The 2,502-nt window shown below is 33.9% G+C and overlaps 2 protein-coding genes across 3 annotated transcripts in view; one reads left to right on the forward strand and one right to left on the reverse strand.

Annotated features, from left to right (window-relative positions):
• Positions 1-1,461, forward strand: part of LOC116686703 (probable E3 ubiquitin-protein ligase HERC6) — a 13,008-nt gene extending 11,547 nt beyond the window's left edge. For both annotated transcript variants that reach the window (XM_032511731.1, XM_032511737.1), the window contains exons 22-23: positions 624-726; positions 845-1,461. In XM_032511731.1, the coding sequence (XP_032367622.1) occupies positions 624-726; positions 845-1,080 (339 nt within the window). In that variant the 3' untranslated portion in view covers positions 1,081-1,461. The remainder of the gene's footprint in view (positions 1-623; positions 727-844) is intronic.
• Positions 1,462-2,182: 721 nt separating this feature from the next.
• Positions 2,183-2,502, reverse strand: part of yif1b (Yip1 interacting factor homolog B (S. cerevisiae)) — a 5,564-nt gene continuing 5,244 nt past the window's right edge. The window contains exon 9 of the mRNA XM_032511817.1: positions 2,183-2,502. This exon is cut by the window's right edge and continues 951 nt beyond it. The gene's annotated coding sequence lies outside the window, so the exon portion shown is untranslated.

Consider the following 2,502-nt stretch of genomic DNA (forward strand, 5'->3'; position numbering starts at 1 on the left):
TAAGACTTAAAAAAAAAAAAAAAATAGGTCCTAGATGTTTGTCTGTTCTAGTGGATGTAGGGAAGTCACACAAAACTTTAGCCACCAAACAGCTACACATTTTAAATTGGATCTCTTGACTACATAGCTCATAAATTCTGTGTTTTTAAGTCGTTTTGGAGTTTCCCACAATCACCCAAACATACTAACAAGAAGAGATTTAAAGTACACAATTTAACTTTAGCCAAATAATGAAAAAGAATGACTTAGTCTTGACTAGTTTGCTGATGAATTACCTTTTAAAGCAAAACTGTAATTGTAAAATATATAGTCAGTGTTGGTAGAATGGGGTCACAAGGCACAAAGATTGGGAACCACAGGTTAAATCTTTGACAATGTATTTTATTTCATAAGTTTTTTTATGTAATATTTTAATTTCAAAAGTAGCTAGTAACTATAGTTGTCACATATCTGCTGTGGAGTAAAAAGTAGACTCTTTCCCTCTGAATTTTGGAGTAAAAGTAAAAAGTGGCATAAAAGTGAAGAATTGAAGTAAAGTACAGGTACTTAATAAAATTGTACTTCAGTACAGTAGTTGAGTAAATCTACTTATTTACTTTCCACAACTGTATTTTTCCAAACAGAACACAGTTTATGAAGGAGAATACCATGATAAGCATCCAAACATTTTGACATTCTGGGAGGTGTTTGAGAATCTGACGGCAGAGGAAAAGAAAAAGTTCCTTTGTAAGTATTATAATTATGCTTATTATCATTTATCAAGTTTGACTTTACAGTGAAAAGAAGTAGTTTAGTATTCAATAAAATCTTAGTTAATCAATTTAAGATGCTGTCTTTTTGGCAGTGTTCCTCACAGGCTGCGACCGTGTGCCCTTCCTGGGGATGGAGAGCATCAAGATGAGAGTCGCCATCTTGCCTGATGCCACTGAGATCCATTTGCCAGAATCCCTCACCTGCCATTGTCTGCTATTGCTGCCCATCTACCAGAGATACCCAGTCGAGAGGACAATGCAGACCAGGCTTCTCAAAGCTATTAATCACAACAGAGGCTTCTGGAAGGAAGTAGACACAACTGAATGAAGAAGTACATAGTTTGGGGCTTTTTTGTCTCTAGTCTGCCAAATTTAATGCTTTCCTCTTCTATTCATGTCATAAAGTCAGTTCTGACATGGGCTCCGTAGTAATAGTATGAAGGTATGACTTAACAGCAGCCCATGTATTGTCATTTAGTTGTTTGAGAAACAGTAATGCATGCATTTGTTTTGTTTTTTAAGTTTCTCATGATAAAATCTTATATTGATGAAGCAGACTGCGCTGCTAGAGTTATTTATCGCAAAGATTTTTCCACATATTCATTCAACTTTGGCGAGTCGCCAACAAAAATATGCACAGTTAAGAATTAAGGGAAAGAAATACATTGGGTAACAACACATCGCATACAGGACCCTTGAGTGGATAAAATAATCTTTCTCTACTTCAGTAAATACAGTCTGCAGTTTTCAGGCCACTGCCATTGCTTGCAGTGACTGCCACATCTCTGTTTAGTTTAACTCTAGTATGATAACCTCACTTGATATAACCTCACTTTTTTGACACTTTAGATCATGATATTGTAGCATTAAGTACTAATTATATATGAAGAAGATTAAGATTACAATTTAAGCTTGTATACCATGAGGTATACAAGCTTAAATCTTAAGTAAATATTGTTGTGTGACAAAACAAGAAAAACAATACTAAAATGTGTGCAAATCAGGAAATTGATTATTTCCTTAACCATTGTAACAACCTATTAAATAAATGTATTCTCTTCAATACTGGCTTGCAGTTTATGATGTTTAAAATTATTTATTTTTTTAATGTATTTAGTAAACCACAGGCTATGGCAACTATCAAAACACAATCTTCTAATATCCAACAGCGCCTGGTTATTTAATATCCTAGTGGACTGTATTACATTGGCATTATCTTTTATAAGATATCATTCTTGAGTGTGTGGTTAATATTCACAAATCAAAAAGTGCAAACATTTAGCTTAAAAGGTTTGTACCACCGTTCCCTCCATGACTGGTTGATTATGAATCATTTCCTATAATGTAAATGTAGCTAAAATAGTTTGTTATAAATTAAATTTACATCTGAGAAAAAACAAATTAAGCACATAAAACACAACTCCACTTCCGCAGCTCCATCAGTCAGACTTTTATTTATCAGTCATTTCATTTCAGTGGCTTGACTTGATAGGTTGCTTACAGCCTACTTTGACAGTCAGGGATGGGATCCATTCATGATTAGTCTTGAAATAAGTGTTTAAATGACCTGCTACGTGTATATAAGGAATGAGTCATTCGTGATGAGATGTTGCAATTTAAGAAGTCCTATTTAAATGAGCACTTTGTCAAAATATTTGTGAGGTTTTCTTTGCCCCTCAGTTAACAGAGGTTGGTGTTTTAGCATTTATCAATAATCATAAATTTCATCTGAGGGAAATGCAAAAAAAAA

Source organism: Etheostoma spectabile, chromosome 3, assembly GCF_008692095.1.
Source record: "Etheostoma spectabile isolate EspeVRDwgs_2016 chromosome 3, UIUC_Espe_1.0, whole genome shotgun sequence".
NCBI lineage: Eukaryota > Metazoa > Chordata > Actinopteri > Perciformes > Percidae > Etheostoma > Etheostoma spectabile.